Source organism: Sturnus vulgaris, chromosome 4 (genome assembly GCF_052056855.1).
Source record: "Sturnus vulgaris isolate bStuVul1 chromosome 4, bStuVul1.hap1, whole genome shotgun sequence".
NCBI lineage: Eukaryota > Metazoa > Chordata > Aves > Passeriformes > Sturnidae > Sturnus > Sturnus vulgaris.
Window position 1 is genome coordinate 22374911 of NC_142246.1, and position 13859 is coordinate 22388769.

At 35.2% G+C, this 13859-nt stretch overlaps 2 protein-coding genes across 7 annotated transcripts in view; one reads left to right on the forward strand and one right to left on the reverse strand.

The window, feature by feature from the left end:
* TMEM156 (transmembrane protein 156) overlaps positions 1-4894 on the reverse strand; it is a 41938-nt gene extending 37044 nt beyond the window's left edge. The window contains exon 1 of the mRNA XM_088163279.1: positions 4772-4894. The gene's annotated coding sequence lies outside the window, so the exon portion shown is untranslated. The remainder of the gene's footprint in view (positions 1-4771) is intronic.
* The window catches only part of KLHL5 (kelch like family member 5), a 50461-nt gene that overhangs the window by 8079 nt on the left and 28523 nt on the right, over positions 1-13859 (forward strand). For 2 of the 6 annotated variants that reach the window (XM_088163274.1, XM_014871041.2), the window contains one exon: positions 12359-12544. In XM_088163274.1, the coding sequence (XP_088019400.1) occupies positions 12402-12544 (143 nt within the window). In that variant the 5' untranslated portion in view covers positions 12359-12401. Of the gene's footprint in view, positions 1-6093; positions 6930-12358; positions 12545-13859 lie in introns of those variants that run through there. The other 4 variants (XM_088163275.1, XM_014871043.2, XM_088163273.1 and 1 more) reach the window with 3 other exon arrangements.

The window sequence follows — 13859 nt, forward strand, 5'->3', positions numbered from 1 at the left end:
CGTCTGAGATTCAACTCCAGGTGGGCAAATGGTATTGAAAGGACTTTTATGAGAAGTTCTGTTTGACATCTACAATGTTGTGCACAATTAGGTTCTAAAAAGTTGTTGTAAGTCCAACATTGATTCTTAAAATAGAAGTTGTTTTTCATATTTATGAGACAATATGATTCTCATAAACATTAATCTTGATACTTACAAATTTTGGTATGATTCTTATAAAGCATTCTGCCTTTTAGTGTGATGATTGTTGGTATTATACTTTGATCATGTGTGTTGCCTTTCTGTGAACCCTGTTTTCTACAACACTACTTTTGAGTTGCAATGATCAATTGCACACATGGAATTCAAGATGAGATCACATCACTTGTTTTACTAATGTGTAATAAGATACGATATCCTCATGTATTATCTCTTTTGCAACTTAAGTTTCAATTGGAGGGTGGGCTTAACTGAACCTGCTAATTGAACAGAAGTCCTCACTAAGAGAGAAATTAGTCTCTTGAGGTGTTTTTTGGTGTCAAATGATTCATTTAGAATGCTTAAGTCTGTGTCTTTGCTTCAGTAGCTGTGGCATTGCATAGCTTGGCATTTAAATACAGTGTCAACTTTTTGCCCATAGACCTCTATGTATTTCTCTTAGAAGTTTGTACAGTCTGGCATGGAGTGCTATGTTGCATTTCCTAATCACTTGCAAATCTGCTTCTTCACTGTTTTTTTAATGTGTCATAACCTGGTGGGTTTTTATATGGTGCCTAATGTAGAACTGTGAATACTTGACATTTTTTAGCAAATAAACATCCTTTCTGCTGTTCACAATGTTGGTAGTGTTATCCTTTACCCATTTTTTTTGAGTTTTTGATGAAATCTGAATACTTCATGGTGAAATAACAACTGCTGCTGTCTTGGAAAATTGTTAAAATATTGTCTCTATTTTGCCCAGCAGATCTGCCTACAAAAGGAAACTATCTCCCTGTTATTTTGTTTTGATTTGCCATAATCTTTCAGTCTGTCCTTTATGGTCTTCTGTAACTTTATTAAGCAATACCTTCCTAAATGGCATTACTTTCAGGAGGACATCGTCAAATTTCTGCAGAACAGTGTTTTTTCACCATTCCTTCTTAACAGTAACATTTCTAAACGAGATGATTTGTGCTGCACTATTACTGTCTCTAAATTGATTAGTACCTTGTTTCCATTAAAACTGGTGCTACCAGTATTCCTGGAGTGGATGAACTGGGAATATTTTGCTTGTTTTCAGTTTGTGTGTTGCTACTTGCCCCTTTTAGTACAGAAAACTGGTTCTATGTTTTAAGGGACTGGCCCTTCAGAGCATTGTCCATTTTGTATTACAAGTAAGTTTTAGCTTAAAAACAGCATCTGACCTGATGGATTGGAGATCTCATTTTTTGAGAGTGAATAAGCTTACTGTGCTGTTTACTTAGGAATGGCTTTACAGTATGCTTTACTTGTAGATGGTGCATCCCTGATGGTGCTTCAGTATTAATTGAATAAAGCAATGTTAATGTTTTAATCTTAAAGAAATACAAATGTCCTGAATCACAATTTCTAGTGTGTGTGAACCAGTATGATATCTGAGCTTGGATCTAACACTGTAGTCTGGTATTACATGTGGAAATATCTCCTGTTCCCCATCCCACCCTTAGCTGAATAAAATAAACAGCAAACTGGGCTGTTGTTCTGTACAGGTCTTTCCATGCTCTTGTTAAGCTGACAGCTCTCTCATGTTTCACGGGAAATTAATTTCAAGGAAATTTTGCCACAAAGCAAAGTGGCAGAAAGTTGTGATGAAGTATCAGTAATTTGGCTACAGTTCATTTCTGCCAGTCAGAACAAGGAATTTAAGTATATAAAGTCAGTAGCTGTAGGATGTTTTCCTCTTTTCTCCTGAATAAACTGTGCCGTAGCTGCTGATGTAAGGCACTTTTCACATAACTGTGAACCAGAAGTGAACCATTTATATAAAACTTTGGGATAGGAAGTGATTATTGTTTTATAGAATCATGAAGCATTAATGTAGCAATCTACCTGAAATCTTTGTTGAGCTATTTCTGTAACATTTGGTCTGGAATACAGGAATAGGGAAGAAAAAAGAAAGTAAATATTTAACAGTTCTTCTAACATAAATATAGTTATAAGCAGAATTGCAGTTTGAAGTTTATCTATAGCAGTTTTCTTTGAGCAGTTATTTTAATGCTTCAAATTAATATTTTAAAGTTTGGAAATCCTGTTTTGAAAAGTGTTAAATTTTGAATGCCTTTTAATGTTGTAAGTATGTATTTGATTAATTGATGAGCATCTTGTGGTCAGTGATCCTTTCTTATATTTTCAAATACATGTCTAGGATCACTAAACATTGACAATATTACTTTTTCACATCTTAATGAATCTACTTATGACTAAAACTTATCTTTTTATATTTAATGTTTTTGTTAAGCAGTATTTTTTCAAAAAACAACTCTTGCAGTCACAATAAAGACTTTATGTAATTATTTTGACATTTACATTCTTAATTGGCACTTGAAAGGATCATTAATATCTTCTCAGGACTATCTAAGCTTTTATGGCCCCTTTTAAAATTCATTTGATGTACTAAATACCTTGAAAATATTATATCTGAATTGCCTTGAAGTTGAGTGCTGAAAGGTTTTGGAACCAAATCATAGTAGTAGAGAGAAAAAAATGTTACCATGAAAAGTAGTGTTGAAATTTAAATCTTAAAAGTGCCTCCAAAAAGTATTCCATATACAAGTTTGTTTATTTGAAGACTTGACTGGTTTCCTTTGGCAAGAAAAAGGAAAAATCACAATCAACAAAAGCACTAGGCCTTATTATTTAAATAATAGTATTTCCGTGTTTCCCAGTAATACACTCTAAGTATGAAGTACACCTTCCCTCAAAATATACAGTAGAAATATCTTAAGACTAAAATTGTTTAAATTTATCTAGTTATGTTGGATTGCAAACCCCCTTTAACACTTGTATGAGTAAATGTGTATAATATCAGAGAATATCAGTGTAGCAAATTTTTTGGTTCGTAAAAAAAGGTTTTGTATCTCTATGCAGATAAACTGAAGATTTTGAAAAGGGTAATTTCTAAAGCCGTCATGCTATGTTCTTGGTGTTACCTATTTACACAGTTGCAGATTTAACATGCAGCATTTATTTAGATGTTGCTTTTTGTTTACAAGCCAGAATCTGGGAAACTGCCTCCCACTGCTAACTGCAGGTATTTACAACTTAGTGAAGCTCTTCATATGAGAGAAATCATGTGCTTAACCATTCAGGTGTTCCACTTGAAGGAATATCAATCTGTTCAATTAAAAATCAGAGTTCTCAAAATTGTTTTCACAGTAAGCTTACACAACCTCATTAATACAAACAGAATTATGTTCTCAAAGGTGACAGTGTACTTATATTTGAAATGTTATTTTGATTCACCGTAAAATAGAAATTGCAACAGTGCCCAAGGTCAGGAAAAATGTATATAAGCACTGTTGCTTTCTCAATAAATGCAAACTTTTGCCTTAGTAGATGAAAAGTATTTCAGAATCCTTACTAAGTCTTTGCATACTGTGCTTGACTAAGATGGGTTTTAGCAGGTTTCTCAGAAATGTGTTAGTGCCTTAGATGGATGTGTGATGGGAGGCCATGGAGGGTGGGCATTTGGATTTGTGAGTGCCAATCACCAGATGAGATGTCAGCGATGAAGTCTGGGTGATCCTAGTCAGTGGAAGTCCTAACAGTCCATTGTTTGAGATCTCCTTAAAAGTCTCTTAACTCCTGGCTGGGGATCTGATAAAATATGTGACTATTCATAGTAACAAAGATTGTCCAGAACAAGAGACCCTCAATTATTTCTGAGGAATATTGTCAATTTAAACTGAAGAAATAACTTGTCTTGTCATCTATAATACAAATGTTCCTATGAAACAGAGAAATATTTTAGATATTTATGCAGTCACTCTTAGAGCTGTAATTTTGAGAGTGTGTAGAGGAGTGAGAGTTTCTTTAATCTAGAAAAATGAAAGAGAATAGAAAACAGTTTTGTGGTTCTGTCTGTTAAACCTACAGCACATTTTGTTTTCTAATCTCTGTTTGAGCCCATAGCTTCACAGCCAAAGAAAAGCAGTAATTGGGCTGGTTTTGCCAGTCAATCAATGAAAACTGCTGAAAAAGCACTAGAATCGCAAATCTGCCACCGTCTTAGAAGACTTGTACTGGGACAGCTTGAATTTTAAATGAGTCTGTTATACAAGAATGAGAATCCAGGTCACTCCTTATGTATAATGGATTTACCATACCAGCAGAAATAAAGATATTTAAAGCTTACTTTTTATAGTTAAATGGATAATTAAAATATAACTGGTTTGATGAATGTTAACAAATACACCAGTTGCTTGTCCTATTTCTTCACCCTCTATGAACACCCAGTGCCAATGCAAAACAGAAGAAGAGGATAAATAAGAAGATGCCATTTTGTTTTTTCTTCTTAAGCCTTACTCCAGTTTCACTCAACTTGCAGTTACACAAATGATGGTATTTGAACACTACAGTTAAGCATTTAATAATTAGCTGTATATGTACAGGATGAGTGGGGTCTGCATGTCATATCATTTTGGTTAAGCATCCATACAATTATCATGCTAGTATATTAAAACATTAATCCTTTCTTAAATATTTCCCTGTCTTTTGGTGTTTAAATTAAATCCCCAGGAAAGATGTTAAGAGCTTTATAGATTTATAGATTTACCTCCTTAATCTGACATATCTTCAGCTGTTTTCTGGATATGCTGCAAAGGTCTCAGTATTTGGCTTCTGGTAGGCCAGGATGCCAGCAAGGTACACACTCTGAAATGCATCTCTGTGGAATGCTGTTCCTGTAGAAATGAGCTTTTGCTAGCATTTGTGAGAAGCACTTAGATAAATAGCTGTGCTCTGGGCAATGATGGGTGAGCTTTCCAGGTTAAAACTAGCACATTCAGCATTGTGTTTCCTCAGAAAATAGCATGATATTCTCCTGGTGCTGAGTTTGAAACAGTGTTTGGGGTGGTAAAATTTTGACTGTTTAAATTTTCGTGTGGGCTCTGCATATAGCCTATTTTAAAGAATCCTGCAGGTATCCTAATTACAAGATTCCGTATTTTGAAGTTCATCATGTTTGTCTGAGAGAGAGTGGCTTTCACTTTTGATGAAAACTGTAGGGTAGTAAAGTAGCAATTATTGTAAATTTGTTGCATATGTATCCTGGAGAGATGAACAGACTAGCTCAGTTGTAAAGTCTGAAAATAGAGACCTCTGTATCAAGGACTGATAAAATCCCGTGCCTCTTTTTTTTCTAAAATTGTTATTAAAATTTGCATGTGACTGAAATTAATTTCAGCATTTTATACCTACCTACCTTTGTATGCCAGAGAGGAAATAGGCTGGTTTTCATGGGAACTGTAAATTGGTCATCGTGTATTTTGTGCTTTAGTTCTTTCTATTCCTCATTTAAGTAAAAACTTTTGCTGGATATTTTAAGATGCTATGTAAATTACCAATCCTAGAGGGAGTTCTGTCTCAAAAGTATGCATCTCTCTTTTTCACTGTTCCATCACAGTACTTCTAACATGATGTGGAACAGCTGATAGTATATGATTAGAAAGAAGCCTTTTGAGCAGTCTTCTTATGTTATTTATTTTGCAGGGGTTTGTCTGGTGTCTTGCAGTGCCCGATTGGCTTTTTCTTACTTTCTGTTCTAGTGATGTTTAAGTGAATGGAAACCATTAGTTCATTTCAGATAGAAATTTTCAGTTACTGCAGACCTAGATTTTAATCAAAGCACATAAAGATGAAAGGCTTTATAGCCTCCACTACTAGTCCCTTGAGCCTTCTGAGGTTATTCTTGTCCTTTTTAAGTTAATTCATGTCCTGTAATGGGAAAATAGAATTATTTACAGTTCAGTTTCCCCCCAGCATAATAAGTTATCTTTGGGTTGGTTTTAATTCTTCTCTGTAAATTTATTTTTTTGCAGTGTAGAAGGCATTAAATTTTATTTTTGCAGTTTTTCCCCCTCTGTAGTAGAAGGAGTTAACAGAATAAGAAACAGATTGTAAGATGCAGTATAGGAATTGTGTTTGTTGTCATTTGTGGTTTAAGGAAAGGGGGTGGTATTTAGCTCTTGAAAAGGCTTTAATGAATATTGTTTAGTGTTTCTGGAACCTAATGGTCAGAGGCAGCAACAGAAACAGCCTTAGAGCTTTTAGGGTGAAGTGATTAGCATTTTTTCTGATGGAAGTGATTGTTTCACCTCCTCTTTTATGTCAGCGTTTTTCACTGTCTGTTGCCTTTTGTTTATATTCAAATGGCATACCGTTAAAGAAGCCTTTTTTGTGTGATTGCAATGCTTTTTCCCCTCCTTCTGTAGAAAATCAGCTTGCCACAGACAGGCAGAGCATGTGTTTCTCTTGTCTTGGTTGGGTGCACAAATCTTCTTTTATGCGTGCTGCTTCTTACCCTGTTGCCTAGACGATCGCTGGCTTTCACTAAGAATGTCTGGTTCTCGTAAAGAGTTTGACGTGAAGCAGATTTTAAAAATCAGATGGAGGTGGTTTGGTCATCAGGCATCAGCCCCTAACTCTGCAATTGAAAACCATCAGGGAGACTTCTGGAATAGAGGACAAAATGTAACAACTGATGGCACAAAGTTTTTAGATTCGGGTAACTTACCTTTAACATCAGTTGGTTGCAGAAGGTCCAGCCAACAGGATTTTCAGAATTCACCTCTTTGGCCAATGGCATCCACCTCAGAAATCCCTACATTTGAATTCTCAGCAGAAGACTGTGGAGGTGCACGTTGGCTTGACAGACAAGAAACAGATGATAGAGCAAGTGAAGAAGAAAATGAATCGGACAGCAGCTCGTGCAGGTTAATTATTACTTTCTTATTGTGTTTTCATGTTTGTAGTTAGCATGCATATACAGGCTAGCCTTTGTTCTGAACTAAAACATTTCAGAAGCCTAGCAGCTATTGTGCATCAGAAACAGGCTATTAATTATAATCAGATTCTGTGTGTTTGCTACTTTTTAAAAGGCAGTTAGTGGAGGTAAACAAAGTGCAAACATGGATGTGCTTGTGTTTTAAACAGTGTACTAGTACATATTGCTATGAACAAGGTACTGCCCATTACATGGTAATGTTGCAGAATGTTTTCTACATTATTTTTAAGTGATACTGATTATTTAGTTATTTCAGTTAGGAGAAGATTATGAAAATGTAAGTTTCTTCTGATTCTGACCTCAGATTTCCATGTGTGTCTATAGAAAACAGAGAATGAATTGTAAAAAATATTTCCACTATAAATCAAAGAAAAAAATTACAGCTATTGAAAGTCTATCAATTTGTGCTTTAAAGTGATTGCAGCAACCCATTAGGTTGTATTAGACTGTGCATCTGGCATAAAAAGAAAAAATGTTTCTGTTGCATCTGAAAGATGTTTTGGTGTTCTTTTCTTACACATCTTTACTAAAGATGGGACTGTAAAACTTGTTCTCGAATGAAAGTTGTTTACTAGTTGTAAATTAAACAAGTTAATAACCTGTCTTGTAAAATATCAGTTAAATTCTTTTATTTCATTTACTGCATAAGTCAGTAATTCTTCACTGAAAGTATTTTTCCTGTTTCGTAGTTCATGTAGTGCATAATAGCTTACCATTTCAGAAAATTTTATGATGTTTGCTTTCTTGCTTTTAAGACAGCTTTGCACTGATGTGACATTTCAGAAAGTGTGGCTGCTTAAAATGGTACGCTGTTTAATAAGGGCTATTAAGGACAGATGAGTCTACTTACAGCAGTTTAGTGTTTTTCATTCCTTAGGAGAAGAATCAATTTAGCGGAAAGGCAAAGTAGTCCATAATATAAATACTAACTGTTTATTGTACATATGACCTTTAAAGATTCAAGGAAAGAAAGGAGAGTAAAATTGCTCAGAAGTGAACACAGTGTATTTGCTTTTATCACCATATGTCAAAATACTAGAAATACTGGGAAAGGAAATCCTGCATACTGCTGCATCATAACAGCAGTCTCCTTGTGCTGCAACAACTATGTAGCTGTAAGTAAGATACCTCTGAAGAGATCCCATTTTAAATGGCATTCAGATGTGAATTTTTAAATAGCTATATCATTAGATATGATACAGGTATAATATCACCTTCCATTTCAGCAACATATATTTGTCATGAAAAAGTTTTACTTGCAGCATTACCCCAGTTAGGATATTCTCTTCATAGCAAGACAATCACTGTAGGAAAAAAACCATGCAATTTTAAAAGATAAATGTGTAGATTGAAAATATTACAAAATTTGGTCTTAATCATAAGATAATTATGGCAAAACTAGTTTGTTACTTTTTAGAAACGGAGAACTGCATATATTTATTTAGGAGGTTTTTAAAAGTCTTGGTTTGTTGGGGTTTTTTGGGGTTTTTTTTGCAGACAGTTCTATACTAGAGAAAACGCACGAAGGATTTGAACTTAGTAAATTTGAAGTATCTTTTAAATTATGTGCTTAATCATGTATAGCATCTAGAGGTTTTTGTATTTCTGTTACTGTCTTCTAATTCATGCCAATGATTACTTATATGCTTTAAAATAAACAATTCAAGTAAATTTTGAGTTCAGTGTCAGTACAATTTATTATGTAACTAATGGCAATGTAGGAACTTGCTTTGTATTGTTATCTGTATTTGTCTTATGAGGAGACTACTTAAACCATGTTTTGGGGTTTTTTGTGTTAAGAATGTATAAGTTCTTGGGCAGACTACATAATTCTGCCTGACACCTGCAGTTTTTCTGATATTAAGAACTTAATTAAATGCTTTTCATTTATAGTCTGAAATATGGGTTCTTGTGTGTTGACTCAAGGCAAACAACCCCAAACCAACACTTTCATCTATGTGGTTTTCAAAGAGCTTTTTTCCCATATGTAAGCCGTGTTACCTCCTTTTCAAATAAATTGTGTGCATGAAAAAGTCTTTTTAAAAAACCTTTTGTAGAAGCTACAGTGTTACATTACTTCTATTCTCCTCTGTAACTTACTGCCCAGTTACAAGCCCTAAAAACATGAGGTAACAGAAACAGCTCTACTGCTTTGTTTGTATCAAGTCCTTCCTTTTTGCCTTCTCACAAGCAGAAAGTCATTTAGATCAGATCTTTGTAATTATGACATAATTTAGATCATTGTGATTAATTTAGAAGAGACCTGATGTCACATTAATTTGGTGTTAGAGCTCAAATCCAAGTTTGGTACCAGATCTTTGACCAAGGTCAAAGATGCAGTCTGAGATGCAGACAGATCATTCAGATTCAAGAATCAGAGCTAGTCAGCTGACATACTGTTCACATCATATATTCTATTTGTAATTTGTAACCAGCATTAGCTCAAATGGTTGTTTACTGACAATTCTTCTGCAGATTGAATTCTTCTGCAGATTTTGATCTCCTAGATTTCCTCTATTGCTGCTGTTTCCTAACTGTCCTGCATCCCTGAGGCAATGATCATCCTTTTGGATTTGTACACTTTTAAGAATTCACCAGTAGCTGTGCAGATGCTTGTATAGAAAGTGTAAGCCTATTAGCTTTTTCTTTTTTTTTTTTTTTTTTTTTTTTTTTGGTGGTGCCTTAGCAGCAATCTACAGACCTCAAAGGCATGGTGGAGATAAAGCTGAAGATAGAGCATACCTGTGCAGAATGTTGTATCTGGTTTATTTCATCCAGACATGCATTAAAATAATGGAATTACTTTTTGTAGATTGAAGTAGAGAAATGTATTAAAATATAATATAAAATGTATGTTTATATTTGAACATGAAATACAAGCAGGATTCCAGAATTCATCAGCTGACCTTGACCTTGAACAGTTTAGTAAAATGTCTGTAGTTATTTAAAGACGAGGTCTGAATGTACTGGGTGGTAGTAGCTCTGCAGTGTTGCTCTATATGATCAGTCTTGGAGTGAGTGTGCTGCAACTTCCAATATAAGTCTGCCTCCCTACCCTGAGATTTTATGCTGCAGAATCCTTTGGTATGTCTTTTCTTTCACCTCAGACTCACTGACCTTTTAGAGTGTACGTTCTTTAGGCATTCTCCCAGGTTGTCATTGCTGCGACAAATGGACCTGGAAAAAGATTCATAAAACAGTTTGTGGAAGGAGGGGCATTTATATGTTTCGTATCCAATAACAGGGTAACTGGCACAAATAGCTTTTGAAGTGCTGTTTTTCCTTTTTTTTTTTTTTTTTTTTTTTTTTCAAATACCGTTACTATTTGACTGTCTCTTTCATGTTCTCTTTCATGGACCACTGAACCTTAGTCTTTCTTTCCTTCTGCTCCTTCATTATGGAGAATGGTTTATAAGTTACTAACTAGAGGACAGGTATGGGATTGAATATCTTTAGATGAGGGGGAGAACTAGGCTTGACTCTGTTGTGTTCTGAATACATGCTTTATTATGGGTACTGGAAAACAGACACCACTGTTTTTTATTTTTCCTTATTGAACGAGCTTGATGACTTGAGTTCTGCGTGGAAAACGTGTGTAGTTTTGAGGCTGGAAACAGCTCCAGTGAGGTTGTGATTCAGCAAGTGCTGACTTTGAAAGCTTTTCCCTTTTTTGTTTCTTCCATTCTATTTGCAAAACACTATGTAATGTTGTAATTTAAATAAAATCCTGATTGCATGTAATTTTTAAAATTATTATTAACAGAGTTACTTTGAGGAATATAGATGAAAATATAGTTCAACCAACCAACCAAACAAACCAGAAAAAAACACAATTTATTAACCCAATTCAGAATGTGCTAAATTGTGATATGAAGATACAGAATAATTTCCTAAGTATTTGTGTGCTGATCAGCGACCTACTCTTTCCACTTCTGTTTTTGTTTTTCAGGGCTGCTGGTTAAAGAGTTACTTTCACTGAGTACTTCTTGCTGATTCCCTTGAGAATGCCACCCCAGCTGGCCAATATAATGTTGTCCCTGGTTACATGGTTACATCTTTGTATGAGCCCCTGATTCAGTTTCCAAAATGGCCACAAAGAATACTTGTTCCAGCCTGTGAGAGGGCCGGTGGTGGAGCAGAACAAGTGGGATACTGGGGGCAGGGATAAGTTGACACATAAACAAATGGCTAACCACAGCTTCAGCGAGAACATTTAACATAAAGTCTCCCAAGGGGAATCAGTAGGCAGGTATCTCATTTCTGATCCATTATTAGATTTAGCTCTGAATTAAGTACCAAACTGCTTGGCTTTTTTAGCTACCTAGGTACGTGCAAAAAAAACCCCAAACCAAAACATACAACAAAACCTAAGACCAAACCACAAAGTTCCCCTTTACAGAAAATCTTCTGTTGGAAATTTAGGCTTTGGTTTTGAGAAGCTCTGTCTTGAAATGAGCATCCTACACCAAAGAGTGAGATAAGTTTCATGGTGGATTTAGCCCCAAGCATGCTGCTCAGTTCATGACATCTTTGTGGAAGCAGGGGTCAGGATGCAGATCTTGGATGTGAAACCACATCCTTCCAAATGTTGTGGTAGATCCAGAGTATTCTAAAAGCTGCTTGCATTGTTGAAAATTGGGTAGTAGTCAGTTAAAGAATTATGAGCAAGAAAGCATGCTTTTCGGTGTACATAATTAGGATTGATTACCTTTATCTCCTAGGCCCGTGTGTTCCTTTTCCATTTTCTCTGCTCCTGTTTCTTCCCAATTTTCTGTGTTTGTGTATACAGATGGGAATAATTTTTTTCCCCATCTACCCTTGTTTTTCACTTCAGTTGACTTCTGATGTGCTAGATCTCTTATCAGACACAGGAAGTGCAATAGGAGTGGTGGTATATCAGTGTGTTTCTTTGTGGTTTTTTTCCCCTGCATGCCCATATGCTTTTACTAGCTGAGTTTTGTTCTAGCCATCTTAGGCTAAGTGTGAAACATAAGTGGCAGGGAGGGGTTTGGTTCCTTATTGCCATCCTTCCATTACTTTTTCACTTCACAAGGTCTTGGTGGATGTTCTTCCTTAACCATCTGACAGCGCTACAGATACAACTGCTGGGCCAATCTCTGTGTGTCTTAGTTGAAGAGTATAACATGAAATGATCATACTTTTTGCACAAGGGTCTAGATTAAGGTTTGGAGGAAAAAAGAAAATATGAATATGGAGAGAAATAAAATAGCAAGGGAATATATATTAAAACAAATAATCCATATCAACTTTAAAATTACATGTGATTTTTATTTTATCATTTGTAGATAAAATTTCACCTGAATATTTTGTGAAATAAATTTCTGTTATTGTCTTCAGCAGAACTTCCGACAGCAGTCACGTCTTATCATCTTGTCAAACAATGGAGCCCTGTACCTCAGATGAATTTTTTCAGGCTCTCAACCATGCCGAACAAACTTTTAAAAAGATGGAGAATTATCTTAGGCACAATCAGCTGTGTGATGTGGTGTTAGTTGCTGGTGATCGTAGAATTCCAGCTCACAGGTAAGTTTATTATAACTTGAAATAACTTCATAATTATTGACAAATGCACCTTCAAAGTGTGTCCCATGTTTCGTTAAAAAAATGTCAGAACATCCTAAACAATTTAGAATACTTTAAACACGTGGTTTTTTTTATATTTCTTTGGAAACAAAAAGTTAATTTGTCTGTTGTATGTAATGCAGAATTTAAAAAAAATGTTATTTTTGTTTCCAAGTAAACTTATGATATTTCCATAACAAAGTTAAACCCCCAGAAGTCACAAATACACTCCCAGAATATTATAAGTTGTAGTGGTTTCTTTACCATAGAATGAAGTAACATTTTTTTTCTTAGATTTAATTTTTCTTTGTACTAGCAATTATGTTACCAGAGTCACAGTTAACAATAAGGATGGTCTTCTGTCCACATAAAGGTTTTTTTGCTCCCACAGTAAAAGAAGAGTCCTTTGATAGGAGACTTCTGAACACTGCCAGTTAGATGTCTAAATTAGTTCAAACAGTACCCTCTCTGTCATCTTTGTAATCAACAGATCATATCTATGCCACTTAAAAGCTAGGAAAATACCAAAGATTGCAAAACACAGGCATGTGTAACTGAAGCACATTATGGTATTTAATGCACAGAATTTTTAGTTTGAATAGGAACCTAGGTATAATTAAGCTGTGGTTTCCTAAGTTGAGGTCTACAACAGAAATAGCATCCTAAAGCATTCTTGTTTTCCATTGCTCATTCTTCCTTCCACAGTGTAACTACAGCTCAGTGCTGTAATAGTAATAAAAAGATGGGAAGAGATTGCTGGTTTGGAGTTGGTACTTTCCTTAAAAAGCCACATTTCTGCTTTTATGTGGATATTATCCACACCATTGTGCTGGCTCAGCTGAGGGTATGAGAGCTTGGGGATGGGAAATGACTTGGGAATCAGGTAGGCTTTTAAGCCATAGCATGCTGTTGCTCTCAGAGACTTTGTTTTATGAGATGTTCAAATTAGTTACTAAACTGTGTTGTCCCTGTGAAGAGAATGAATCCGATGAAAACAGGGAATACACACACCCCGAGCGGGCACATGCTCAAGCAATTTAGGGTCAAAAAACTTTGCAGTGGTGTAAACAGGAAAAAATAGTGATTACAATAAGGAAATAATTTTACTTCCTTTTGGAGCCAAGGTAACCCCTTTGCAATATGTGTTTGGACGTGACTTATGTAATAGTTAAAAATGTGTAGAAGGGGTGTAGAGGACAGCCCTGAATATATTGTAAGGACTGGAAGATTCTCTTTGCAATTAAATAAACAGAAAAACAACATGATAAAAAGTCCT